The sequence below is a fragment of the Eretmochelys imbricata genome, chromosome 3, assembly GCF_965152235.1.
Source record: "Eretmochelys imbricata isolate rEreImb1 chromosome 3, rEreImb1.hap1, whole genome shotgun sequence".
NCBI classification, from domain to species: Eukaryota; Metazoa; Chordata; order Testudines; family Cheloniidae; genus Eretmochelys; species Eretmochelys imbricata.
Genome location: NC_135574.1, coordinates 148,932,529 through 148,959,221, shown reverse-complemented (window position 1 = coordinate 148,959,221; position 26,693 = coordinate 148,932,529). Strand labels below are relative to the sequence as shown.

The 26,693-nt window shown below is 52.2% G+C and overlaps 1 protein-coding gene across 3 annotated transcripts; it reads left to right on the top strand.

Annotated features, from left to right (window-relative positions):
• Positions 1-26,693, top strand: AARS2 (alanyl-tRNA synthetase 2, mitochondrial). Of its 3 annotated transcripts, XM_077813597.1 has the most exons (22): positions 1-225; positions 1,561-1,749; positions 3,440-3,585; positions 5,765-5,959; positions 6,398-6,542; positions 7,125-7,270; positions 7,789-7,897; positions 8,958-8,996; positions 9,923-10,034; positions 11,223-11,350; positions 13,432-13,582; positions 17,131-17,300; positions 18,820-18,933; positions 19,460-19,600; positions 20,603-20,740; positions 21,198-21,307; positions 21,562-21,670; positions 23,412-23,534; positions 23,898-24,008; positions 24,953-25,036; positions 25,366-25,476; positions 26,017-26,693. In XM_077813597.1, exons 1-22 carry the CDS (start codon positions 1-3, stop codon positions 26,179-26,181), a joined length of 2,961 nt encoding a protein of 986 aa, XP_077669723.1. In that variant the 3' UTR covers positions 26,182-26,693. The 3 variants fall into 3 exon arrangements, with proteins under 3 accessions (XP_077669723.1, XP_077669724.1, XP_077669725.1); XM_077813598.1 differs by lacking the exon at positions 20,603-20,740; XM_077813599.1 differs by lacking the exons at positions 1-225; positions 3,440-3,585 and having other exon boundaries at positions 1,648-1,749.

Sequence of the window (26,693 nt, the reverse complement as noted above, 5' to 3'; positions counted from 1 at the left end):
ATGGCCGCGGGAGGCCATGTGCGGGGGCTGCTCCGGGGCCCCCCGGGTTGGCGCTGCCGCCTGCGCCGGGCTCGCTCCACCGCCGCCTGCCCCCCGGCCGGGCAGGTCCGCCAAGCCTTTCTCCGCTTTTTCCAGGAGCAGCACAAACACCGCCTGGTGCCCTCGGCCCCGGTGCGGCCCCGCGGGGACCCCGGGCTCCTCTTCGTCAACGCGGGCATGAACCAGGTGGGGGCGAGCCCCGCGGCGGCGCTGCCTGAGCCTGCAGACAGGCGGCTCCCGGGGCCGACGCAGCCCCCGCCCTGGGCCCCCAGCTGTAGCGGCTGGGCCGTGCCCAAGCTCCTGGCAGCCGAGCCTCGGGGCTGCCTGGCACTGGCCAGAGCCGCGGTCACCTCGCAACCGCATCGTCGCTGCCAGGGGAGCTCTCAGCAGCCCCGGAGCTGTAGCCCCTGGTGCCCTCCGATCCCTCCCCAGAACCTGGCTGTTGAGTTCTGGGGCCAGCCAGTGTCTGGTAAATCTTTCAAACGCTGGTGTAGTTACCCATCCTTCGCTATCAGAGGGGTAGCTGTGTTAGTCTGTATCCACAAAAACAAGGAGGAGGCCGGTGGCACTTTAAAGGCTAACAGATTTATTTGGGCATAAGCTTTCGTGGGTAAAAAACCCACTTCTTTAGATCCATCCTTAGCTGTGAGGGTGGCGTACTGCATCGGGGCAAAGGGCTGCAGCAGGTCCTCTGGGCAGCACCCATGGATCCACTGTGCGTGTAGCTCACCCCATGGCATCTCTCTGTCAGAAAAAAATAGCAATCTGTCTGGCCCTTAGCAACATAGCATCTAGGTGCCTCGCTCTCATTGCTGGGAACACCGCTGTGAGGCAGGAAAGTGCTGTCTGTGTCTGCCAGATTAAGTGGTTTGCTCAGGGTCTCACACGAAGTCTGTGTCTGAGCTGAGAATTGAATCCAGGTTTCTTGGGTCCCAGATCAGTGCCCTGATCAATCGGCCATCCTTCCAACCTTTATGTTTGTCTGTCATGGGGACCGATGCAATATGCAGTGCTTAGACTCCCATTAGAGTTGACAGTTGTCCTTCACAACTCCTTTTGAAGTTGGACTGAAAATGAAACCTTTGGAATGTTTTCCACAAACATGGAATTGTGTTGGGCAGGAGAAGGTGGGGGGCCTGTGGGAGACTCAGGTTCAAGTTCTGGTCTGCCTTGATTTGGGATGAAAAGCTCTGCTGTCTGAATCAGGGACTTGATCCTGGGTTTCCTACCTTCTAGGCTAGTGCACTAACCACACGGCCAAAGAGCGTCTCTCAAGCCTATCTGACATATTTCACGGAAACAAATACGTCTTTGTGAAATGTTTTGTCAAAACAGCATATTGCCTGAATTTGTTCCAACCATGCCCTAAATACTTCAAGGCAGTAAATCCTGTGACAAGCTTTTCTCGTTACTGTTATTATTTAATAATTATAGCATAGTAGTCTCAGAGGCCCCAGTCAGGGGCCCATTCTGCTGGGCAGTGTATGAAAATGGCGTGATTTTCTTTGTGTTCCCTTTTAGTTCAAGCCCATTTTCCTGGGCACAGCACATCCCCGAAGTGAGCTGGCACAGTACCGGCGTGTGGTGAACAGCCAGAAATGCGTGCGCGCTGGCGGGAAGCACAATGATTTGGATGATGTTGGCCGAGATGTTTACCACCACACCTTCTTTGAGATGCTGGGGAACTGGTCTTTTGGGGATTACTTCAAAGTGAGATGCTAGCGCATGAGCTCCTTAGGGCAGGGATCAGGTCTTGCTGTAAAGTGTCAAGTGCACCCTGTGGCACTGTAAAAATAATTGTACCAGGCATGTTCTCTCAGCTGCTCTGATAAGCTTGGAATTTTTTTGCTGCAAGTTCCATGATTTAAACCAGAGGGTTCTAACCATAGTCAGCAGATCACATGCTGGCATTCTGTGGAGAATTTGCTGGTCTGGAGGGGCTGGCTGATTTTCCAGCTGCAAAATCACACTAAAACAGGGCTCTCAAACACGCTGCCCATGGCACTATTTGCTGCGGTCCGCCAAGCTCCCCGCACCCGCCCCCCCAGTTATTTCCTGAGGCTACCAAGCTCCCCTCCCCCTCCCCCTGCGTGCCTCATCCCTGCTCCTGTACCTACCTCCAGGCGCTTCCCAGCACCAAACAGCTGTTTGGTGGCACTTAGCGGTTTCCAGGAGGGAGTAGGGAGCCACGTGCTCAGGGGAGAAGGCAGGGCAGTGGCGGGGATTTGGAGATGGGGTTGAGGTGGGGACTTTGGGGAAGGGGTTGGAATGGGGGTGGAGCCTCAGAAGGGGTGGTGTGGGTGCAGGGGCAGTGGCAGGGAGCAGTGTCAGTGATGTGGCCCTTGGGCCAATGTGTTAGTCTTGATGTGGCCCTCCTGGTAACTTGAATTTGAGATCCCTGCACTAAAAGAAACTACCAATCCGTTAAATGTTTAGCTAATTCTTACATGAAAGTGGCAGTTTGTGTAGTTGTCATAAAAATAGTATGTGATGGCAAATGAGGTGGCAGGGGATAGGGATGGGTGACACCAAATGGGAGGGAAGGCTTCCATGAAGTAATCTCTGGTTTAAAATATGATCCATATTAGGAAAAGGTTTGCTGACCCCCCTGGTTGTTTATGCATCTCCGAAGGGAACCCTGAATTGGATGCTTACCTCTAGAACAGGGTTCTCAAACTGTGTCTCGAGACCCCATTTGAATGGGGTCACCAAGGCTGGTGTTGGTCATGGGCCTCAGCAAGTCTGAAGCCCAAGCCCCACTGCCTAGGGCAGAAGCCTTTGGGCTTCAGCTTTGGCGGCGGGGCTCGGTCTTCGGTCCCCCTTCCTGGGATTGTGTAGTAATTTTTGTTGTCAGAAGGGAATCATGGTGCAATGAAGTTTGAGAATCGCTGCTCTAGGAATTACCCAAAGAAAATGGTGCCAGCTTCAGATGACTTGAGCTAAGAACTGCATGTTCATGAGGGTGGTCTGTGGAGTATGTGACCCAAATTGGGGTAGAGGTTGCAGCCTAATTCCTGGGGAACAGACATCCACACTTCATACATCACCGTGACAGTTAGTGCTAATGTTCCCCTTGTCCACTTACTCATCAAGACTTACCCATTGCAAGAGGGTACCACTCATAGTGCTCCGCCTATTGGACAGGCCATCCTGGGATACTCAGTTCACCAGTAGGAAGGTCAAAACTTGCCTTACTTAGATAACTGAAAGCCTGCCTTGGTGTCATAGCCCCTTAACACTCTGTGATACACTATAGAATGGCAAAGGGAGAGTGCAGCTAAGACTAGCTTCTTGAGTATATGATTCCCTTTCTTTCTACTCCTAATGCTCAAGTTGGAGTCTCTCACCTGGGTGCTGCTGAATAGCTGTGCTCTCCTTTGTTTTCCCTCACTCCATTCAGGAGGAAGCATGTGGCATGGCATGGGAGCTCCTAACACAGATCTATGAGATCCCAAAAGACCACCTGTACATCACCTATTTCGGAGGAGACGCCTCACTGGGTCTGAGCCCAGATGAAGAGAGCAGGGACATATGGCTTAGCCTAGGGTAAGTGTGTGAGAGAAGCGGGACAGGAGTGTCATGGGCAGAGATGGGAGATGCAAGTTCACTCACCTGCTCTTTAGCTGTTAGGATACAGGTGTGGAAGCGAAAAGAATACATCAGTTCTTTGACTCTGTCTTATTTGAGTCCAGTTCAGTTGGATTGTTATGAATTCAATAGTGGCCCGACAGCCCTGAAATGTTTTATCCCTAGATTGCCACTTGAAATGCAGCTCTGGGTTAGTCAAAATGGTTACTGTCTGGCCTGTGTGAAATGAGACCAGTGGTCTCAGTCCTGTACTTAGTAAAGATGTCCGTGCAATTCCACCACTACAGTTGATGTTACAGTAGAACCTCAAAGGTATGAACACCAGAGTTACAGACTTACTGGTCAACAGGACACCATCTGGAACTGGAAGTAATCAGGCAGCAGTGGAGGCACGCACACAAAAGCAAATATTTTACTGCCATGTGCAGGGGCTGCTTTGGGTCCCCCCGGGTTGGCACTGCAGGGCAAGGGGAGGTCAGGGCTGCGGGCAAGGAGTGGGGCTCAGGGCTTCAGCCCTGCAGGGAGCACCGGGGCTCAGGGCTTCAGCCCTGTTGCTCCTTTCCTGGCTTCAGGCCCGTGGGGGGCGCCAGAGCTCAGGGCTTTAGCTATGAGGGGAGCACCAATCTCATCCCCAGCTCTCCCCCTGTAGCTAAAGCCCGGAGCCCCAGCACACCCCGCAGGGCTGAAGCCCCAGTGTTCCCCTCAGATCTAAAGCCCTGAGCCCTAGTGCGCCCGAGGGTCAGAAGCCTCCCCCCTCCGCACGGCTACAGTGCCAAACTCTCTTCCCCACCCCCCATTGCTGAAGTCCGTAACTTTTGACAGCAGTAGCCTCTTCTGCAAGTGCAGAGAGAATATTTTCTTCATTTCAGTTTATTCAAGTAGTTCAGTTCAATTACTAATACACTGATTTCTTAACTTTCAGCTGGGAGTTGAAAAAGCAGGAAAGCTTGTTTTCCTCTTCCAGTATATGACTTAAAACTAGGTATGAGAGGATGAGCTCTACTAGTTCTAAAATCCTGAAGGACATAGTGACCTAAAACAATCAGTTCAATTCACTAACTACAGATAATATTCCCTTTGTTTAGTAAATCAGTTAGTTTTAAATGAAAAACCTGTTTTGATATCCTTTTTGATACATAAGGAAAAAAGTATCCAGCACATTTGTTTTTTAATTAAAAAAAAATGCTGTTTTTGTGCATTAATAATTTAATTTGAATTTCCATCCAAATTGAGCTTGACACAAATAAAAAAAATAATTTTCATATTGTATATACAAAAATGCAACAGGCATCATCTACAATAATAAAGAAATTTTTAAATTAAGAATCTGAATATACATACATTAAGATATATAATTGGTTAAATATCTGTGCATAAGAAAAATCCTCCAGGTTATCCAAAAGAAGCACTGAATTTAGCGTAAAGGCCATATTAAGTTGCAGATCAACATGTTTTAAAGGTTACCAACAATGAGAATCAGCCTTTCTTTAGGAAAATACCTTTAAAAGTACAAATGCAAAACAAAATTAAAATGGATGATTTAAGTTGAAATCAAGGCTTTCTACTTGCTGATGAAAATTGATGATTTAAATCATTTTGACTTAAATCAATCCACCCTACTCCAGGGCAGAGAGGAAGCTTGTTGGTTGAAAGGGCTGGTGTGTGCAGTAGCTTGTACAAGGCAGCAGCACATGTTCTTTGGTCCCATACCTCTCTCTCGCCCTGTTCAGTACCCTTTCAGATCTTGACTCTATTGGAGTTTGCTCCAGTGAAGGAAACTGGTTGGTTGACCCAGTGGAAGAGGAAACATCTCCCACATCAGCTTGCGCCAAACTGAGTCTGTTGGCCAAGTTCAGCAGTGAGCAAGGTGCCACGTGCTGTGACTCAGTTTGTTCCTGCTCAGTGGCCATTGTTGGAACAGAATGTAATTAATTTAGGAGAAAATGGTGGGGAGGCTAATTCAGCCCCCTCTGAGCAGAAGCAAGTTAACCCTATAGAGTTTGGAAGGTGAGGTGGCAATACAGTCAGAGAGGGAGTTCCCCCAAACTCCCTGACCCATGGTAGCCTGTGGTTCATCTACTCTGAAGGGAACAATCTGCTACCCCAGCCCGGTCAACTCTGCTGCTTTCCTTTTCAGGGTGCCTCCCAGTCACGTGCTTCCTTTCCCACTGAGGGAAAACTTCTGGGAGATGGGTGAGACGGGCCCTTGCGGCCCCTGCACCGAGATCCACTATGACCACGTGGGTGGCGGCAGGCACGCGGCAGCCCTGGTGAACCAGGACAGCCCTGATGTGGTGGAGATCTGGAACCTGGTCTTCATGCAGTACAGCAGGTACTGGGCTGCTGGGAGCTGCCCAAGAGGCTCATTTCAATAGTATGAGACTTGCACCTCACTAAAGACATTTATGTTTGAGGACTCCCTGCTCTTCACTAGCAGATGGCAGCACACAGGGCAAGGAGGAGCCTTTCTCTATCTCCCCACTGCTCTCCTCTGTCCTGACTGGTGTCCCCTTTTCCCCTGCTCTGCCTTGCCTCACAGACCACGCTGCCCTGCTGCTGCTCCTGTCAGTCATGTCCCTGGGGTTGCCCCCTTTTGCTGTGTAGCTGCACCTGTTAAGTCACCTCTGTGCCCCTTCCTGCACGCTGCCCTGCTGCTTCCATCCCCAGTCTGTATCCCCTCCCCACCCCACCAAGATGGATCAGCACTTGGCCTCAGACTAACTTCTGCTTCTCTGGCTTGTGTTTTGGGTGGGGGCTGGTGTGTTGCCAGAGAGGCTGATGGGAGTCTGCGTCCATTGCCCCAGCACCACGTGGACACGGGGATGGGCCTAGAAAGGCTGGTGACGGTTCTGCAGAACAAGCGCTCCAACTACGACACAGACCTCTTCACCCCCATCCTGGATGCCATCCACAAGGTGATGATCAGCCACCAGGGGGTCACAGCTGAGCCTAAAGTACTTCCCACTCTGGGTCTGTAGAGGTTACTCGCTGAGCATTGAAGTGCAGCTCCCTCTGGGGTGGGCCATAGCAGCTGTCAAACAATACACAGCAATGCTGCACAACAGCTTAAGACAGGATGTGTGTCCAGTTCGAAGAAGAGTGGCATTTTAGGGAGACGGATGAGAATTTCCCAGGTTGGAATTTAACCAGGACACCAGAGTTGATAACCCATGTTACAAGTGGCCTGAGATTTTAATTGCCCCAAGTGGCCAGAGCCTGGGTTTGACGATGACTCTGACATACATGAGCCCTGGTCTCTCATGTGCCAGATGAGACATGGCATGCAGGGCAGACTGGCATGAGTGTGGGGAGGGGATTAGACACATGCCTGGCATTAGAAGAGAGAACCTCCCAGGGGTCAGATTCAGCCCTGAGAACACCCCCCCAGAGCAACATTACGCAGAGTTTATGGCCAAATGCCTTTTGGAGTAGCTGTGCCATTCAGAGCTGGGTGCCTTGACTAAAACGTCTCCATTTCTGTCCCCACCCCTCCACAGGGCTGCGGGGGACCTGGGTACCAGGGCCTGGTGGGGGAGGCCGATGTCGGGTCTGTGAACATGGCCTACCGCGTGGTGGCAGATCATGTGCGCACCCTGTCCGTGTGCATTGCCGACGGCGTGTACCCCGGCATGTCCGGGGCTGAGTAAGGATGTGTGATAATGAGGGGAGGGGCTGCTTGGCTGTGAAGAGAGGGAGAGTACAAGCAACAGTAGGGTGGATGCCCTGGCTGGAGGGGGAATGGGTGAGTTGAGTGTAGTTGAGTGGAGGTGAGAGAGAATATAGGGTATACAGGACAGGAGGGGCATGGAGAAACCGGTATGGTTATGCAGGGTTGGCCCTTTGGGGATCAGATGGGATAAGTGTGAGGTGGGGGAAGCTGGTGTGGGCAGGGCGAGGGGGAGCTGGCTTTTGGCTCTGTGTGTGGGAATATGGGTGGAGAAGGCAGAGCTGGTTTGTCCGTGTGGGGAGACGTGGGCAGGGTGGGGAGTTGGTTTGTGTGTGCAGGGATCTGGGCAGAAAGGGCGAGCTGATTTGTGTAAGGCAATGGGTAGAGAGGAGGGAGCTGGCTTGTGAGTGGGTCATGGGGGGAGCTGGGCTGGGAAAGGGGGGCTAGTTGGGAATACTCAAATGGCTCTCTTAGGAATCCGCCCCTGTCCGCAGGCTGGTGCTACGCCGCATCCTGCGCAGGGCTGTCCGGTTTTGCTCTGAAGTTCTCCACGCTCCGCCAGGGTTCCTGGCCAGCTTGGTTCCTGCCGTGGTGGAAGTTCTGGTAAGTATGAAGGGCTCTTCTTGTGTGGAGGGAGATTTGCTTATCAGCCAGTGTCTCATACAGCCAGATGTTTCTCAGCTGAGCACGGGAGCAGTTTCTGGAGCAAGCACTGGCAAGAGAAGACTATATCCAGTGCGGATCTCTGACTCTGTGAGCTGTTTATCCCAATGACACTCGGCCTTCTTATTTCTATAGGTTCAGGGCTCGTTGTGATAAACAATACATTCAGCACAAGCATGGTGCGTGAGTGTGAAAGAAGAGAGATGGGCTGCCAGTATAGAGACTAGTGTGGTGGTTCCCAAAGTGGTCTCTGGAGAGCTGACGGGTCATATGGTGCTGGCTCTCCTCCCTTTTGTTTCTTCCTGCTAAATCCTACAAAAAGAAACTAAAAATACATTGAATATTTTCCTAATGTTACATTTGCACATAAGCGTTTGCTAGAGTTGCCACAGAGACGTCATGCAACAGCGAATGGGAGGAGAGGTGGAATCAGGGGTGAAAGTAAGTCGAGTGACTTACTGGTACGTTGGGGCCAGCTCTGGCGTCCAGAAGGGGCTGGGTCTAGGGCAGAAGGGGCAGGGCTGAGGGGGGTCAGAGACAGCCCCAGCCAACCCTGTAAGGTAAGTGCCCCCCCTTCTCCTCCTCCTGTCTGGGATGCAAAGTGTGAAGTGGTTAGATCAGGGGATTTGGAGGTGGAACACATGGTTCTATTCCTGGCTCTGCTATTGACAGAGTCTGCACTTGAGCAGGTCACTGCCTCGCTCTGTGCCTCAGTTTCCTCCTCTCTAAGATGGGGGGATAGCACTTACCTTACAGGAAGGAGAGAAGCTTCTTTAATACTTGCAGAGTGCTCTGAGAGTCTCAGATGAAGGTGCAATAGACATGCAGAGGCATCTGGCTAGCTGAGACCCATCCCTGAGATGGGGCCCTCTGGGGCAAGACCTGTGCAAAGGCATTATTGGGGCTCAGACTGGCCCGTGTCCCCAGGTAGGGAGGAGTGGTTGTTGTACTGACACTGCACACAGCTATTTCCTGATGCTCAGTGAAATTTGCTCTGCAGGGAGACGCCTATCCGGAGCTGAGGAAGAATACAGACCAGGTGAGCAGCATGGAATCTGCTGGAGAGCAGCAGTAACCTGTCATGGGAATCATTACCAGCCTGCATCTGGGGGCTCCCATAAGCCCCCTCTTTAGTTATCCCTGAGTTCTTGGAAGTGCTGCATAGCAGCCCCTAGCATGCTATCAAAGTGGAGTAGGGGCGGGGGATTCACCTCTTTGGGATGTGGACGGATGAGTTTGCCCTACTCCCAGCATAGCCACGTTCTCGGAGGGAGGGGACAGGGCACAGATATACAGAGAATGGACAAAGGTACTGCATGCAGAGTTGGGAACTAGCAGGGGCATGTTGTGGACTCCCCTATGGACGCTGACTGTGGATCTTGAAGGGATCTCTCCTGTGCCAAGATTGGCTGGTTGGTGCCCAATGAAGCAGGGCAGCCCCTGTGACTACAGAACTAAGGTAAAGCCCAGGCCTTAGTTGGGCCATGTGCCCATGAGCCTGGTTCCCCTCCCAGCACAGGTACCCCGCCCAGCACAGGTACCCTTTGCTCCTCCTGTGGTCATTATTTATGTAGCTAAAGAGGGAACTAGACGCTTGGGAATCCTGAGGGCAGCTGTTTTACAAGCTTCCTCCCTGCCCAGCTCTGCTGATGCCCCTCAATCCTGACCAGCAGCGTGCCCTGCTGTTCTAGCCCTGGGCACCTCATGCAGAATTTTCATTGGGTTGCAAATGTGGTTTCTCTCAACAGGCAGCTGCCTCAGGTAACTATTTCCTTGTAGCAAGTCATGAGCCACAGCTGAGGTATAGGAGGTGCACAGTGATAGCAAATGCAGGGGCCCTCCTTTGGCACCCACTTTTCCCGTCCCCAGCCATGTGGAGGGCTGAGTTCTGGTGGCTGGGCTGAGCTGAGTGGTGGCGCTCGCCCACAGGGAAGGTGGCTGAATCTCCTCCTCCTCTTCCTGCAGATTATGAACGTTATCCATGACAACGAGGCTGCATTTCTCTCCTCCCTCCTGCGGGGGCGGCGTATCATTGACAGGACTCTGCAGCAGATGGGTCCCTCCAAGCTCTTCCCAGGTGAGTCCCTCCTTGATTTCCACTGGGAAGGGGAGGGCAGCCTGGGGGAGGAGCAGCAGCTGGCATCTGCCAGTGGTTAAGGGTGACTTGGACCCTTGTTGCCAGGGTGTCTCAGGAGAGGGCTGGGCTGTGTTGGGCCCTTTGGGCTAAGGGGGAGAGAGCCTTGGAAGCAGGCACCCTCCCCACAGCTGGTGGCCTGGTGTTCCTGTCTTTGTGCTGAACGCTAGGCAGTATTAGGCTACAAGTGCACACTGAATGACCCCTCCTTCCCTTCTGCCCCAGACAAAGAATCAGTTCCTGCCAACTTCCAAATCAAAGCTACAATGGATGCCTGCCTACCTGCTGCCCTGCCATGGGGTAATACAGCACCAGCCCCATGCTCTGAGCCGGTACTGCCGAGTAGGTGCTGCTGCCCCATCACTGGCACTCCCCATCTCCCAAACACTTCTGAGATGACTACCTCAATGCTTTGCTCACCAGAGCAAACAGGCACTTGTCACTGCTAAAGGGGCTCCTTTGGTTCGTAGGTGCTGCAGTGACCGGCTCTGAACAAATACAAAAGTAGAAAAACTAGCACAGTACCTGCATGGAGGAGCATGTTTGGGTGTGATAGGGAGAGTGTGGCTTAACCCTTTCCTGCGTGAGCAGATTTGAACCAACTTCTCCCCATCTGCTCACTAATCTGTGATTCAGTACCTGGTAGCGTAAGGCAATGGGAGAGTTCCAGCTGACACCCTTGTATGACTCAGGAGCTTGCAGGACTGTGTGCTGATACGGCTCATTCTACCTGTGTTTGGAACACCCTGCCACTGTGCTGAGACCTTCCTACGTGCACATGCTCTGTTGAGCTCTTGAATGTACCTAATGAGACAGAGGCAAGATGCACCACGTTGTCTTGCTCATGGGAGCAAACGCTTTCAAACCTATATGGAAACATCTGTGCTCACAGTCCCAAGGGAGCTGAGGGCTGGAATCCCTGTGATTTTAGAGCACTGCTGACGGGATGTAATGGGCAGCCAGTCCTTGTTGGCTGCACAGATTGGGGGGGATCCTGAGGATCTCATTAGGGATGTGAAGGCACCCCCACACCCTACCCCCAGAAAAAGCAAGAGATTCCCTCCATGACTCTGCTGTGTGTTCTCTCCGTGGCCACCTAAAGTTTGTGTTCTCATTCTTGTCTCTCTGCAGGGGAGGTGGCCTGGTCTCTCTATGGAAACTTGGGATTCCCCCTAGATTTGATTGGCTTGATGATTGAAGAAAAGGGGATCCAAATGGACTGGGCAGCTTTGGACCAGCTAGCCCAGGAAGATGCTAAGGTAGGATACAAAACCCTGCCTCCAATGCAAGCCTCTATCACTGTGGCTAATGTCCTATTCTTTCTGGTCAGGGTTCCCATGTGTACTTTAAATCCACCGAAGGTGCTCCCCATCACCTCTGTATTCCATCAAAATCATGAAATGCCTTTCTCCTCTAGCTCAGGGGTATGGAGCAGTGTCCCCCAGGGATCTTCACTTGGACTAGTGCTGTTAAACATACTCATAAATAATCTGGAAACAGGGGTAAACAGCAAGGTGGCAAAGCTTGCAGATCATATGAAATTACTCAAGATAGTTAAGTCGAAAGCAGACTGTGAAGAGTTACAAAGGGATCTCTAACTGGGTGACTGGGCAACAAAATGGAGACGAAATTTAATGTTGATAAGTGCTAAGTAATGCACATTGGAAAACATAATCCCAACTATACGTACAAAATGATGGGGTCTAAATTAGCTGTTAGCACTCAAGAAAGAGATCTTGGAGTCATTGTGGATAGTTCTCTGAAAACATCCATTCAATGTGCAGCATCAGTCAAAAAAGCTAACAATGTTGGGAATCATTAGGAAAGGGATAGATAATAAGACAGGAAATATCATATTGCCTTTATATAAATCCACGGTATGCCCACATCTTGAATACTGCGTGCAGTTCTGGTCACCCCATCTCAAAAAGGATACATTAGAAATAAAAAGGGTAGAGAGGAGGACAACGAAAAATTATTAAGGGGGTGGAAAAGCTTCCATATGAGGAGAGATTAAAAAGACTAGGACGATTCATCTTAGAAAAGAGATGACTAAGGACAGACATGATAGAGGTCTATAAAATCATGACTGGTGTGGAGAAAGTGAATAGGGAAGTGTTAATTACCCCTTCACATAACACAAGAAGCAGGGGTCATCCAATGAAATTAACAGGCAGCAGTTTTAAAACAAGCAAAAGGAAGTACTTCACACAAACCACAGTCAACCTGTGGAACTCATTGCCAGGGGGTGTTTTGGATTCCAAAACTAACTGGATTCAAAAGAGAATTGGATAAGTCCATGCAGGATAGGTTCATCAATGGCTCTTAGCCAAGATGGTCAGGCACACAACTCCATGCTCTGGGTGTCCCTAGGCCTCTGATGGCCAGATTCTGGGACTGGACAATGGGGGATGGATCATTTGATTGTCCTGTTCTATTCATTCCTTTTGAAGCATGTGGCAATGGCCTCTTTCGGAAGACAAGATACTGGCCTAGATGGACCATTGGTCTGGGACAGTATGGCCGTTCTTATGAATCCAGCTTGGGTCAGTAGTGACTGAACACTGTAAACCCTCTGACAGCTATTTGGCTGGTGACTTTTTCAAGCCAGTTTCTAGTGGACACATTACAAAAGCCATCATCACAGCTGCACTGAGGTCAGCAGAGAGGGCAAGCATTGAATGGGTCGTGAAGAATTAACACCCCTCAGTACCAGAGGTGGAGTTTATCCAGGGCAGGAAAGTGGCCCACTGATGGGGCAGCATGGAGGGATTGGGGTGCGGTTTGTATTGCGACCCCCACCTCCCATGCTGTGGATAAATCAAGGCTTTCAGCCGCAGGGGTGTGTATGCAGCACTACGGTATGCAGGGAAAGCATACGTTAGCTGCTGCTTGTGACTCCCCTGGGGGATGGTGCAGGGTAGTGCAGCAGTGCTGAGTGTCTGGTGTGGGCCCCAGGTGTAGTAGCAGCCTGGGATTAATTGCTTCCTGAGGCAGCACAGATTTGACTGTGTTACAGGGATGATCTACTGCCACAAAGTCAAAGGCCACAGTCACTAACCTTATGGAAAAAGAAAAGGAGGACTTGTGGCACCTTAGAGACTAACCAATTTATTTGAGCATAAGCTTTCCTGAGCTACAGCTCACTTCATCCAATGAAGTGAGCTGTAGCTCAGGAAAGCTTATGCTCAAATAAATCGGTTAGTCTCTAAGGTGCCACAAGTCCTCCTTTTCTTTTTGCGAATACAGACTAACACGGCTGCTACTCTGAAACCTAACCTTATTGAGCAGGTGCTCCTAGGGTGCCCCCAAATCAAACTTTGTCTTCACTCTTGTATAGCGGAAAGCTCAGACCCAGCAGGCAGAACAGCTGGAGGGCTCCGGTGTGCGATTGGATGTGCATTCGCTGGCTCAGCTGCAGAGGGACGGTGTGCCTGCTACTGATGACTCGCCGAAATACGCCTACACACTCGGGCAAGACGGGAGATATGGTATGAGCTGAGGCATGGCCCAAAGAGCCTGCGGGGGGTGGGGGGAGGTAGTGTCCAATTCATAGCCTGGGAACCTCTTAGGGGTGGATCTAACCAGCTAACCACCACACCTACAAGGGGAATTATGATCTCAGGCATATTGGAGAGTGCTCTGTACAGAATGTAAACTCGTGTATTATCTCCCTCTTCAGCCTATGGCCAAGAGCAGGAAGCAGGTCATATGCATGTCCACTGAACACATGCTCGCAATAAGGTTCTGTGATGGTTGCTGAGCTGGGAGTTAAAGAATGCTGTTACCCGGTGGTGTAGATGAATTGTATTAGATGTGGTGTCCATTGGAGATGGGGGTTCAGTGTGCTGGCAGTTAGCCTGTCTGCAGGAGTGAGTACTGGGATGTGTGGGTGCTAGGCATGGTAAACATACCGTAGCTAGGGAGGTCCATGCTGTTAAGGGTTCAGATGGGTAGGTTCTTTCCTTAAACCTCTGGTTTTTTACATTTGTGGCAGAATAGGAGGAATAGTGTTCACCCTAAGAACCTCAGTACCTGCCATTACAGCAGCTGGCCACTAGATGCCCCTGCTACTTTACACATAGTTTAATACAGTTGTGGAAGCCTTGGCCCTATTGAAGGAATGTGAAGCTGAGCTGTTGCTGGTCATAAGTTGGACAGTAGTTCTCAGGCTCCTGCTGAGAATCCCTGGGCACGAATCTGAGCTGCAGCCCTGTCCCAGTTTGGGGCTTGGTTAATGAGACACATCATCATGAGAGGTTTCAGAGTAACAGCCGTGTTAGTCTGTATCCGCAAAAAGAACAGGAGTACTTGTGGCACCTTAGAGACTAACCAATTTATTTGAGCATAAGCTTTCGTGAGCTATAGCTCACTTCATCGGATGCATGTGATCATCATGAGACTGACCCTGGCTGTGTTAGGAGTGCACCTCATCCCGACCCTGCCCATTTGCTGAGCCCATGTCTCCGTTAATAAGCGTCCTTTGCCAGTTCAGGTGGTTTGTCAGAGGGTTTTGTCAGAATTAACTCCAGTCCCTCAGTTGTCCCTCGCTTGAGTCCTGTCCCCACACACCCCCCTAACTGGAGCTGTGGTGGTGCTTTTCACTCGAGTTGGCTGGCGCATAAGGGGGTAGAGACTAAAGCTCCAATGAGAACAATTCATCAGCCACTAACGCAACCACCGCATGGTGTGGACGCAAGCTAGCTCCACTCAGGTGCTGCTAGTCCTCCAGTGCCTTCCCACAATTCCCCCTGCGTGCCCAGAAAAGACCAACAAGTTCTCCCACACTGAGAGAGAATTTACCAAGCAGTTCAGCAGTCTTAGGTGATGTCTACGCTACAACCGCTAGAGGCATGAAACTACGGCGCTGCAGCTGTGCTGCTCTAGCTCTGTAGCGTAGACCCTTCCTACGTCGACAGGAGGGGTTTTCCCATCGATGCAGTTACTCCACTCCTTTGAGAGATGGCAGTTAAGTCGACAGAAGAATTCTTCCACCAACCTAGCTGCGTCTGCACCCAGGGTTAGGTCAGTCTAACTATGGCACAACGATTTCCCCAACCCTGAGCAACTCCTAGGTCGATCTAATTTTGAAGCACGGACCAGGTCTTCATGCCAGACGCTAAGTGGCGCTGCGCTCCTCATGCACTCAATGAGTGCAGTGCCGGTGAGCACACAGCAGCTCCAGTGTTGTGTTGCAATGTGGCTGCTCTCACTCCAGCTAGGCCAACGCGAGAGAAGTCGCTCTCAAGTAGATCACTTGAGTCACCTCGGCGGTGAGATGAGCCTTAATGTCTCTGGTTCGCTGGTGTGAAGAGCTGCCTGTCTATCTCTCAGCCACTTCCGCTGACAGACTGGAGCTTTCTCCTAATGTGGACCCAAATGTGCTCAGCCTGCTGGTGGCCCCTAGAGTGCTTAGCCAGTCACATGGTGCTGGCTCCTTATTTCCAGCTGCTACCTCACTGATAAAGAAGCTAGAAACCTCCCAATGCCCTCTTCCTGTGGCTTTTCGGTGACCGTGATTGCCGTAGGTGCCACACAGAGTAGGTGCTCCATACACCCATGAGTGGGAGAGGTTGCACCTGAGACATTCCCCCTGTTAATATGGGGCCTGTACGGTGAAGAAGTTGGAGACTCCCCTCCAGAAACTTTCCCTTCCTTAATATCTGCCCCTGACCCTTTGCCAACATCTCAGCTGCTGAGGAACATTGGGGCCTCGCTCTTCATCCCTGCAAGTCAGCTTGCCCCACTGCGGCAGCTCTTTTTACGTCTGCGAACATTTCCCCTGTGGTGCTCACTTCTCACTCCCTCACTCTCACTACCTGAAGTGTGTAATTTTTCTGAGCATAGTTTTTTTTCTGGTACTTCAAAAAGGATGAAGCTGAATCGAGTGTGCACACCTCTTGGAAATGGTTTTGAAGCCTAGTTAGTGTTTGCATTCAGTGGATTGACACTGCCAGAGTCTCACATGAGTGTGAGTTAGTGATGATGGAATTTGTTGCTGCTGCCTAGCCGGGACTCCACATAACCCAGGGTCTATCGTTGGAGACGAAGTAACCTTGGCTAACCTAGCATTGGTGACTGAGTGCTCTATCTCAGCTGGTGCAAGGTGCAGTTTGTCCAGTCCATTTTAACCTCGTCCCTCTGCCCCCTGGCCAGCTACATGTGATTGTTGTTTTGCAGTCACTTCAAACCGCACCCTCTTGTGGGCCATAGACGCTCGGCATCCAGGGAGCATCCTAGACTCGTAATTTGGGGGAGGAGTGCACAGTGTGATCCCATAGCCAAACAGGCCTGTACTACTTAAATAAGATAACCACCCAATGCACGACACTAGATTGAGGGATGGAAAGGAGTTGTCAATGCAGTTGAGATTGCAGATGGACAGGCCAGGAAATTCCGTGGGGGTTCCCACATTACATATGATGTTAATGGCCTATTAGGTGTATTAACACCATCTGCATAATGCACAGGAAAAATATACATGTCCTGCAGCTGCAGGAGGGCTAGCTGTGAATTTCTTGCGTTTTGTGCCTGGAGTTTGCATTCAGTACCGAAGCAGCTATCTTAATTAAAGCAGAATGGTGACCAAGCTGGCACTTAATCAAAGCGTGCTTAGGGCTGGCCCCTTGGGGGCTCATTGCCTGTTAACAGATTTGGGCTTTTGGAGCAGGAGATTCCAAGCTCTGTCCCCTCTGTGGCTGTGAAATCCCATGTGGTCTCGGGAGGCAGCAGAGTGAAAGCTGTAAAGTGCTAGGTTTTGTTACAAAATAATCACAAATCTTTCCTTCCTTTTTGTCAGTGTCTCGGCTCCAGCTCTCTTCCCACAGAGTGAAGTGCCTGGTTTTAAAATACCGTGAATGCTGCCAGGGTTCTGAGATTAACTGAGGCTTCCTCCTCTTGCACAGACTCTGCACTCTGTGTGGGGTGGAAGGGCTCTGGGGTGACCTGGTGAGCCAGTCAAAACCCCCTGTGCTTCCAAGGGAAGGCAGAGAAGTGGGAGGCTAATGCACGTTGCTGACCTTGTGCTTATCCTTTGCAGCATTTAGCCCGTGCCAGGCCACCGTCTTGATGCTGTACAAAGATCAGTCCCTTCAGAAGGAGGTTGGGGCAGGCCAGCGCTGCGGAGTCCTCCTGGACAGGACCAGCTTCTATGCAGAACAGGGAGGGCAGGCACATGATCGGGGCTACCTGGTGCGTCTGGGACAACAGGTGAGCCTGTCTGCTGCCTGCGACTGGAATTACTGTCAGGTCAGGCATGACCTTCCTGAAGCTGTGATCCCTCTCCGCTGTACTAGGCTGCTGGCTGGAGTCCTCAGGCTTGTCATCTTCAGGCTCTTCCTCTTCTCCCAGCTGTGTGCTGAGCTGAGCACTAGCTCTGGGCAGTGCTTGGGGTCTGGGAAAAGCCCAGTGACTCAGAGCAGAGATCATTTCGGGGAGCTGACAGGCTCATCTGGCTATCTCTCTAGCCCTTGTCATTCCATTCCCCTGTTTGTAGCACAAAGTGCTGGGGGTGACTGTAGACCTTTCCTTCCAACACGCTCCCTTCTATCTCAGCTGGGCCAGGAACATGGAGAAGTTGATCAGTCATCAAAAGGTCCTTGGACTGAGCAACTTCTGCATGGCCTGCCCTAGAGACCTTTTTGTGGTGCCCAGCCTGAGGCTCACTCTCTCCCATTCCCTTCTCTCCCTCCCAAAGGCACTGGGGAGAATTGTCCACCACCACCACCTCCAAAGCATGTTGCTTCGGCCTTATAAAGGAGTTCAAAGGGAAGGAAACTGAAGCCTCTTTGGGGAATTGTAATGCAAAAGCAGAATCTACTGTATTCATATGGAGTTGGGCTGGATACAGTACCTTAGATTCAGCCATGCAGTGGCATAGCTCCTTTTCCTATCCCCTCAGCCTTGAGAATCACCCCCATGTCATAGATGCTACCCTTCCATCCCAGGAAAACTAGCTGGGATTCCTCTACAGCAGTGGTCCCCAAACTTTTCAGGGTTGCACCTCCCCCTTAGCCCTGTCCGGCCCCCTGGAGCCACGTTCAGACGGGTAAGGGGGCTAGGGCCAGGAACGGAGCTGTGGCCAGGGGCCGGGAACAGGGCTGGAGTAGAACTGGGAGCAGAGTGGGGCTGGATGACACTCCATCCCTACCACCCGTGGGGGCTGACCTGGGCCCTGCCACACCCCTCTCCCCCACCCTGAATGTTCCGGGACATGCCCCACAGTGTGGGGGTCTCTGCTCTACAGAACTCATCAGTGCTACTCCTTCATAAGCCAAAGGGGGTGCTATTGAGTAACATGAATTACTGTATGTCCTACCCTTTATCCAGCCCAATGATCTGAAAGCCATCCCTGTGTATGAAGTGAGCTAGTGGCTTCAGTCCAGTTCCTAAGGGACAAGTGGCCATGTCTCAGAACATCAGGCTCACAGCTGGCATTGGCTCCCCGCTTCCTGGCAGCCTCAGCAGCGACACGTGGAACCATAGGGCCGTAGAGAGGGAACTCCTGGGCAGGGCTGAAGCATGCTGGTGGTGAGGATGGGATGGTGTTTTCAGGACACTTGCCCTGCCTCTTCCTATCCTGTACCCATTCTGGGGATAGACGGGGGATTCCAGTCTCCAGGGAAGTCAGGCAGCCACCTTTCACAAGCCATTGAACTCCCCTAAAATCACTGTGCGGCCAAGGAGTTGAGCGTCTGTGCTAACCACTCCTCTCTCTCTCTGCTTGGAGGATGTGCTCTTCCCGGTGGAGTCGGTTCAGCTGTCCGGTGGCTACGTGATCCATGAGGTCACAGCCCCCGAGACCCTGCAGGCTGGGGACCGAGTGCAACTCTTTGTGGATGAGGTAAGGACTTACAGCTCTTAACACTTTCTTGGCCTTGCTGCTAGGGGGCGGTGTGTGGCACTTAGCAACTGAGAGCAAAGAGCTGCCGCTCAAAGGGGCTTTTGTCTGTCTCCCATCCTCCTGAGGTTTTGGGTTAGGACATTTCTCCTCATGTAATGGTGTGTGGAGGGGTGCTCCCTATGGGTCCTGTCTGCCATCCCCTAAAGGGGGATGGGACCCTGTCCTGCAGAATCTAGCCTAGCACTGGTGTCCGCACAGCACTGATCAGACGAATGGGAGGAGTCAACTGGAGTCAGATCATGAGGAGGGTGCTTGGACTGTCGCATCTACCTAGTGTGTGTGAAATACCCCATTTGCGCACACACTAATGCTTCTCTTCCCCCTGTCCTCTCCTAGCCCCTATATGGGTGCAGGGTCCCCACATGGACTCTGTCACACTTAGGATATACTGACACGCTCTCCTCCCCTCTCACTAGTAGAATTGTGAGGTCCTCCTGCTTGACCTGCGGCGTGTCTGTGGTTTCAGGTTCAGCGGCTGGCCTGCATGGTGAACCACACCGCCACTCATCTGCTGAGCTTTGCACTCCGCCATGTCCTAGGAGATCAGACAGAACAGCGAGGGTCCCACGTGACTGCTGATCAGCTGCGATTCGACTTCAGTACGCAGGTGATGGGGATCCCAAAGCACCCCACTCTGGAAGGGTCCCTGCTGGTCCCTGAGGATCAGGGGAACATCCCTTGTCTTTATAAACCACCCTCTCGATTCCCCTCTCCTGCCTGTTGCCATGAGAACTAAACACTCGAGCCCTTCATCTGTTTCAGCCATTGCTGAGTGTCTCCTAGGGCTGTGCTTTAGCTGTGCTTCACATTCTCTTGTGATGGGATTGTCCCATATGAGTCAAGCCAGGCTTTGGCTGGCTAGAGGAAACTATGTGCTTAAACGAATCTCCTGAAGTAACCTGAGCCCTGCTCTGACTAGGGCCCAGGGTGACCTCTGTGGGGGAAAGGGTGGGTGGGTTTGGAGGTACAGAGGATTGGCAGGGGGGTCCTGGGGTGATAGTGATGGGATCTCACAGACTTAGGCTTGCTGACTTGATTATAGTATCTGCTGGGGCATGCTTTAGGGGGTTACATGGTGTCAATACCTTAGTGCTCCGAGGGGGTCCTTTCTCAGGAAAGGGGGAGGTGTACAAATGGGTTACTCAGGCTGTCGGGGGCAGATGAGGAAACTCAGTGAGTTTATCCTTAGCATGTGGGTAGTCTCTCACTTGAAGGACTTTACTAACATTGTTGGATTGATCCTGGCCTGTTTCACGGAGTGGGGCAGTGGGGAGGGAAGGGTCATGATGATCGTGACCCCCATTTACACGTGGGGAAAACCAGGCACAGAGAGGAAGCATTTTATTCAAGATCTGACAGGGAACTGGGAATAGAACCCAGGAGTCCTGGCACTGAGCCTTCCTTCTCTAACACCACTTCCTCCTTTCAGAGTAACAGCCGTGTTAGTCTGTATTCGCAAAAAGAAAAGGAGTACTTGTGGCACCTTAGAGACTAACCAATTTATTTGAGCATAAGCTTTTGTGAGCTACAGCTCACTTCCTCCTTTGTGACACGTGATACTGTGCCCCTCAGGGGATGTTTCCTGATGGTGGATAATCTCCTCTCCCAGGCCCCTGTGACCACGCAGCAGCTGCAGGAAGTAGAAAGTGTGATTCAGGAAGTGGTTGACCAGAATGAAATTGTCTATATGGCAGAAGCCCCCCTGGCACTGGCAGGTGGCATTCAGGGACTCCGGACCATGGATGAGGTACAGTAGAAGGGCATGTAATAAGCCCAGAAGCCTCAGCAGAGGGCAGCTTCCAACAAGGGTTATGAGGGTCATAAGAGACATACAATGATGGAGTCCCCAACCGGGGAATCTCCATCTAGAGGATGGAAAGGGAAGTGTGCGCTAGAGAGGGGTGAATGAAGGTATGTTCCTGGGGGTGCCCAGGCAGCCTCAGGTCTGGTGATGTGGAGGCTGCATGCTACAGGGAGGTGGGTATGGAGCTGCAGTGTGGTCCCACTAATCTGCTCTCTCAATTGTTCTTTCTGAACAGCAAACCCTCTATGTGTCAGCTTGTGGGAGGAGCAGTGCTGCTGTCTGCCGCTGGATCTGCTGTCTCTGGGTGGGGGGTGCAGCGGCTGTGACCTGAGGCACTGACTGGTTCTGTGACACCGCATGAATCCTCTTGTTTGTTTGCAGCTGATCTTTCTCCTCTCAGGTGTATCCAGATCCGGTGAGGGTGGTATCGGTAGGTGTCCCCGTAGAAAGTGTACTGACCCCCAACTCTCAGGCTGCGATGCAGACTTCTGTGGAGCTGTGCTGTGGGACGTAAGTGCTCTTCTCTAGGGTCAGAAGAGAGCTTTGTGGGAGCACGGCACGTACTCCTGGCTTGTCGTCCCATCCAGATCCAAAGGCAGGGCTTGACTGAGGGTCTCTAAACAGTCTGTACCTAGACTGTAGGGGGAGGCTATGTTGATCAAGACAGAGGAAGCTGAAAGCAAAACCTGGCTCCCTGTTGGAAAGCTGAGACTGAATCTAGACAATGGGCACATGCTGATATTTCCCCTCCGCCCACCTCACAGGCACTTATTGCAGACAGGAGCTGTGCAGGATCTGACCATCACCTCCGAGCATCAGCTGGTTAAAGGGATCAGTCGCATCATTGCAGTGACTGGGGAGCAAGCCAAGCAGGTGAGACAAGGGAGGCTGAGATTTCCCTGGTTTGATGGCACTGAAACTGGGGACTGCTGTATGCTCCTCCCAACCCCCCTCCCCAGCTTTGCTGATGCCCCTCGGGCCTGGCCTGCAGCAACCTCTTACCTCCCAGTCTTGTTCCTCCCACCCCCAACATGCACACAGCTCTGCCATTGCACTTCACCAGTGATCTGTAGCCCCCTTTATTTCCAGTCCTGGGCTCCCCACACATGGCTCTGCCCATGCCCCTCACTCCTGGTCGGCAATACCACTTCTGAGGTGATAATTCAGCACTGAATAGCAGGAAACCTTTAACCTCTCTTCACAGGTGGGATTTAAACCCAGGTCTCAGATAGGAGTCTAATGAATTGATCCTCTCTGCCCTAGTTTCATTTCATATCACAGTAGCTTTTAGCTGCTGACCTCTTGTGCTTATGGGGCTCTGGTCTCAGTCTAGCAATTTTTACTTCTTAGCTTTGATCTTTGACTCCTGCTCAGCAGTGATCCTGGCTGGCGAGTCCGTGTGCAGAGCAATTGACCTAGTTACTCTGCGCGTGAGAAGCCCCGATGTGCTTGAGCACCTGGAAGTTAGGGACTTGGCATCCCTTCCCGTCTCCTCTCATGCAGCAATACAAGGAGAGTGCGGCCGTCAGGAAATTACGTTTCTTCTTGGTGAAACTGCAACCCTTTACCCACCCCAGCAGATCTGTTGCTGTCTGATTCTCCCCTATGCATTCTCAACAAGCCTCCTCCTGCCGTGAAGGAGTGAAGGCTGCAAGGCGTGCTTGCCCTGCTTGCTAGGAGCGCTGACATGAAGCCGCCTCTGCAGCTTCATGTCAGTCGTTCACATTCACCCGCAGGTTGCTGTTGTGTTTGGTGCCAAGGTGAGCGGCTTGCAATCAGGGCTGTGCATGTTAATCAGCCTGTGGATGCCAAAGAGCGGCACAAAGCCAAGGGAACGTAGCCAGGCTGGGCAAAGCACTGTCCCTGCTCTGTGCCGGCCCTCCCGTTACACCCACTGCTCTCCAGGGGCAAAATCCGTGGCTTCCTCCTCAGCTCAGGATGGGCACAGATCCCTGCGGGAATCTGTTTCATTCCTCCTGAGTGTTAGATGGAGGCACCGCAGGGAGAGGATACTCCAAGCTGGGAGAGTAAAGGATGTCATCAGGAAAAAAAAAAGTTCTGCCAGTAGAGATCTGTGAGCCCTACCACTTGGGATTAACACTAGACGAGGCAATGCAAGTAGAAAATGCACCATGCAATCCTATATTGGCTCCCAGGGGGGTGTGCTAGAAGAGTTAACAGGTCTCCAACCCCCACAGTGCACCTTTTAGTGGAAAAACAGCCCAAATGATGGGGCTCAGAGCTTCTCCAGCCAGAGCCCCTAATGTCACTGTCAAACGTTTAAACACGCTGTGAAGTGTTTGTTAAAGGGCCTGTCCTGTGGGTGGCTTGGTCCCCTACAACTGGCCTGTTTATCAACGGCTATAAATCTATGGCAAGGATCGTCTTCCAGACCCTCGATATTTCAGACACTCACCTATTTATCACTAATAAAACCCCAAACAAGAGCCACTTGGTGACAGAGCACAAACCTTTACAGCACCCACTTTCTAGCTATCTTCCTCTTGGAATTTTGAAGGGTTGACGCCTGCGATTTCACCCATGTCCTACCCTGCTCCTTCCCATCCCTGCTGAGTGTCTCTCTCCTGAAGGGCTGTTTCTGTTGCTCTCCTAGGCCCGGGAAGTAGGCCAGTCCTTGGCTAAAGAAGTGGACTCGCTCTCTGCGTGGGTGAAACAGGGAAGCTCTTCCCTTCCCGAGGTGCAGAGCCTCTCCAAGGAGGTGGGCCGCCTGACTGAAGTGAGTACTGCGTTCCTTATGCAGAAGCATCCCACCAGGCGTTTGAAATGCATGTCTCTCTCCACCACTGGGTTCCAATCTCACCCAGGTCAGCAGCAGCAGAAAGCTGCTGTCACCTGATGACCTGTTTGGTGGCTGACATGAAAGGAGTTGGAGAGGTCTCAGCCCTCTGTATGTGTGTGTATGGCAGGAAATCCTGTTGTCACAGGGAACGTGGGAGGAGGTGGCAGCGATGGGAAAGCTGGTCTAGCTTTGGAGATCATTAAATCACTTTCCTCCTTGGCACCCACTTAGGTTTTCCCTTTGGCACACCGTTGGGTGGGTGGGTGGGTGGATATTTTTAAGCAGCTGCTTGTTTTTCAGGAGGTGGGCAGCACTGCGATACCCCAGTGGCAGAGAAGGGAACTTCAGGCCATTCTCAAAGTCCTGCAGAGAGCAGCAAACACAGCGATTAGAAAATTGGAAATCAGTCAGGTAAGGGCGCAGCAGCAAGATCTCTGGCAGCTTTTCAGCCTGCTGAAGGCCACCAGATTGTTCTCCACTGAATGGGCAGATTCTCTCAGCTTGATCTTCCCCTACACAAGAACCACAGCTGTTCTGTTCATCAGAGTGACCACTCCAAGAAATCAGATCCCTGGGAATGCAGGGGAAGGGGAGGCCATTTCCAGCTGTGTAGGAGAAGTTCATGTTGCACTTTTAGTTGCTGATTCACCTAACCTACACAGCAAGTCATCCATTTTGGTTTAAATGTTGAAACTAACCTTTCACCAGGGGCAAGCTCCCTGCACTGCGAAGATGGGGAAACAACATGTAAGTGCTTTCTCACAACCCCCGCCCCACGCCCCACTGAGAGGCAGGTAAACATTATCCCCAGTGTTACAGGCGGCGACACTGAGAGACAGAACTACGAAATGACTTCCCCAGGCTACAGTGGCAGAGCACGGACTAGACACTGGAACTTCCTCCCAGCCCCATGCTTATTGCTCTTGCTCGTGCAGCATTCAGCAGCAGTCTGTGTTTTGTTCGCTAATCTGATTGTATTTGACACTCCAGGAATGGTGGTTGGTCAATGAGTCTTCTCTGCAACTAGTTCTGGGAACTGGAGTCTTTTCAGAACACTAGTGCTAACCACTTGGTTGCTGCAAAACATACCTGAGACGTCAGACTGAACTTCCCTCTCCCCTGGGGGGCCCCCCCAGGGCATGGCTGAGGCGTGTGAGCAGGGGTGGCTTGCATAGTCTGTTCAGTGGGTAAATAGGGGACTTCAGTATGCAGATCTTAGTCTGGCCCCTGCATGGCATTCGACGGCTCCCCACCCCATGACCACATTCCCTTCCCCTGTGACAGGGCTGGATGTCCACTCCATCCTCCCAATGTCATCGGTGGTCTCCCATAGTGCTGTGTGTTTCCTCCTCCAGGCTGCAGAGAAGGCGCAAGGCCTGCTGGAGAGGCATTCCAAGCAGCCAGTCATCATCGATACCATCCCGGCCGACTCGCTCTCAGTGAGTGTGTGTGTGTGATCTCTCCATGCAGTTGCCTTCTCCCCTAGCGCAGGGGAAGTCAGTAGGGTTAGGCTCTGGAGCCCGATGGAGCTGACACAGCTGGCTAGGGCTGGGGCAGGTGAATTGAGGCACAAGGGAGCTGTCGCAGTGGTTGGAGCAGTTTGGGGGTGAGGCGGCAGAATTGCCAGAGAGCAGAGTAAGCTGAGCTGCTCTGCCGCCCAGCACGCTGGCGGTGCAGTAACCTCCTGCTCTAGTATTTCATCGGCTTAGTCATCTGCTCAGGAGTCTTCCCCTCCCTTCCTGACACTTCCCCTCCATGCCTCTCCTAGATCCTGATGAAGGTGGTGAACCAGCTTTGTGACAAGTCTCCTGGGGCTTCAGTGTTGCTGCTCAGCCCCCAGGCATCCGGCGAGGTGCTCTGTGCCTGTCAGGTGTCCAAGGTACGCAGGCTCGTGCTGCAGCTGGGAATCTCTACCTGCAAACGGTTAATGGCCTCTCTGTGTTCTGTTGTGGGGGGAGCTCGTAGCCCAGAGTGTGGGCAGTAACCGCCTCTGCCCCGTTTGGGAGACAGGCCCTTGGCTGCAGCACGCACCGTCCAGCAAGAACTATATGGGATTGCCCCTTGCAGCCGGTCAGTGCTGCTGCTTAGTCATCCGGAGGAGTCAATGATGAGACACCATCTGCCCAGGCTGAGTCTGGTGTGGCCCTGGAGCTTCCAGACTCTGCTGGCCTGGAGAGGGAGGAGTCAGGAAAGAGGCCCACGTCTGCCATGGGGCAGGGCAGAGCACAAACTGCTGGGCCGTTGGGCTCAGCTTCCACAGTACCGCCAGTCCCTACCAGCTCAGGGAGCAAGGACCCAAGGCTGCCTGCGTGCTGCGAAAGGGCCCTATGTGCCCTCTTGGACCCTTCTTTCCCCATCCAGGCTGGGGTGCCTCCTGGCCCACAGACAGGTTAACCTCTCTCCTCATGTCTCTCCCCAGAGTGCCCTGCCCACATTTTCTGCTGCGGACTGGGCCCTGGCTGTCTGTACTCACATGGGAGGCAATGCAGGGGGCTCTGGCATTGTAGCCAAGGGTACTGGGAACACCAAGGACCTTCAGGGAGCCCTGACTGCTGCACTGGAGTTTGCCCGGACTAGACTCTGAAGTAAGGAAGATTCCTTGTTTTGTGGGGTCAGTTGGAGCCAGCAGAGCTCCCAGCCTCCCATCTCAGGGATGCTGCCACAGAGCTGTCCTTTTGCTGCACCATGTTTCAGCCTCCAACGAGCCCTGCGTCTTGAGTGGCTTAGCAGCTCCCATTGCTGAACGCTGCTGCCAAGCACTGTGAATCATGGATATCTGGCTTCCTGCCACCGGGGGTCAACATAGGAATAGGGGGCAGAGTCGGGCCGACCATCCTGCCCCAAAGGACTGTCTGGAGGAGGCAGCTGACTCTCTGCTTCTGGCCGTCTAGTCTGGATGCATGGGGATTGTCACAGAAGGAGCCAGTTTTCCTCCGGCCCTCCAGCTTGTGGGGAGGTTATGGCTGCTAGAGGGGTGATCCTGTGCCATGGCTGGGAGAGATTTACTGCCATGTGAGCCACACGCACAAGGAAGCTCTGTGCGGGAGAAGGGGAACTATCCAATGATATCCTGAAACTAATAAAGAACTGAAATTG

Excerpts from the sequence above, each read along its gene's own strand:
- AARS2 (XM_077813597.1), top strand. The coding sequence starts at position 1 with ATGGCCGCGGGAGGCCATGTGCGGGGGCTGCTCCGGGGCCCCCCGGGT. Across the intron at positions 226-1,560 it reads TCAACGCGGGCATGAACCAG|TTCAAGCCCATTTTCCTGGG; the intron begins GTGGGGGCGAGC and ends GTTCCCTTTTAG. Across the intron at positions 21,671-23,411 it reads CTGGGGAGCAAGCCAAGCAG|GCCCGGGAAGTAGGCCAGTC; the intron begins GTGAGACAAGGG and ends TTGCTCTCCTAG.